Here is a 1,025-nt window from a genome sequence, read left to right as displayed (position 1 = left end):
GTTTCAAAGGAAAAAAATTCCCTACAACCCTCATAGCAAGTACGTTAATGTACCTGACAACTGGCTCTGCACTCACTGTGGTAACACTGTACACTTTAAGGAAACCTGTAAGGACAAGTTTCAGTCTCAACAGAAAAATAAAGTTTTTGCTAAAAAGGTAATTACTAGTAGAGAACCTGGTCCCTCATATAAAAGATGCATGATGCCTGCTTGGACCAAAAGAACTCTTATTCTTCCCTTTCCTCATTACAAGGGACCCAAACTTGTTTGGGTTCCTAAGTCTAACCCTTAATTTCTTTGTGCATGGAACAATGAAGGGGAGCATCCAACAATGGTACATGGATAGTGGTTGCTCAAAGCACATGACTGGAAGTACAAACGATTTCCTTTCACTGAAGGCCCTGCAAGGAGGGAGTGTATCGTTTGGAAATGGCAAGAAGGGATACATTCTGGGAGTTGGAAGGATTGGGAAGTCTCTCTCTCACTCTATTGAAAATGTGTACTATGTGAACCGATTGAAGTATAGTTTGCTGAGTGTTTCCCAAATCTGTGACAAGGAAAACAAAATGGATTTTGTGTTAAAGATATGCACAGTCACAAATCTTGTGACTGGTGAAGTGGTGCTAGTGGCGAAAAGATATAAAAAATATCTATGTTGCTGATTTTGAGTCCCTGCAGAGTGGTGATCTCAGCTATCTAAGTGTTGTTGATGATGATGCTGAGTTATGGCACAGAAGGCTCGGTCATGCAACACGACTACCCAAACTGCCGCCTTTTCTTAACCGGTCCCTCATACCTCTTAAATACATCCTTTCACCATTACTTCCACCACTATTCACATCAAAAATTCAAAATTTCCCTTTTTATCTCTTTAAATAAAAACTATCACTTCTTCAACTCACTGCTTCCCACCATGTATGAACACCAAGAAACTCAATATGTTCCAAGTGTCACCCCCACTGAGCCCTCACCTGTTGAAACGCCGATCATAGAACCCACACTCTCCACACCAATCAGTCCAAATC

General features: G+C 41.1%; 1 protein-coding gene across 1 annotated transcript; it reads left to right on the top strand.

Annotated features, from left to right (window-relative positions):
* Positions 1–311: 311 nt before the first annotated feature.
* LOC138906504 (uncharacterized) lies at positions 312–662 on the top strand. Its single transcript, XM_070195444.1, has one exon. The coding sequence runs from the start codon at positions 312–314 to the stop codon at positions 660–662; it is 351 nt and encodes a 116-aa protein (XP_070051545.1).
* The last annotated feature ends 363 nt before the right edge of the window (positions 663–1,025 follow it).

The sequence above is a fragment of the Nicotiana tomentosiformis genome, chromosome 1 (assembly GCF_000390325.3).
Source record: "Nicotiana tomentosiformis chromosome 1, ASM39032v3, whole genome shotgun sequence".
Lineage (NCBI taxonomy): Eukaryota > Viridiplantae > Streptophyta > Magnoliopsida > Solanales > Solanaceae > Nicotiana > Nicotiana tomentosiformis.
This window is presented reverse-complemented; position numbering and strand designations above follow the sequence as displayed.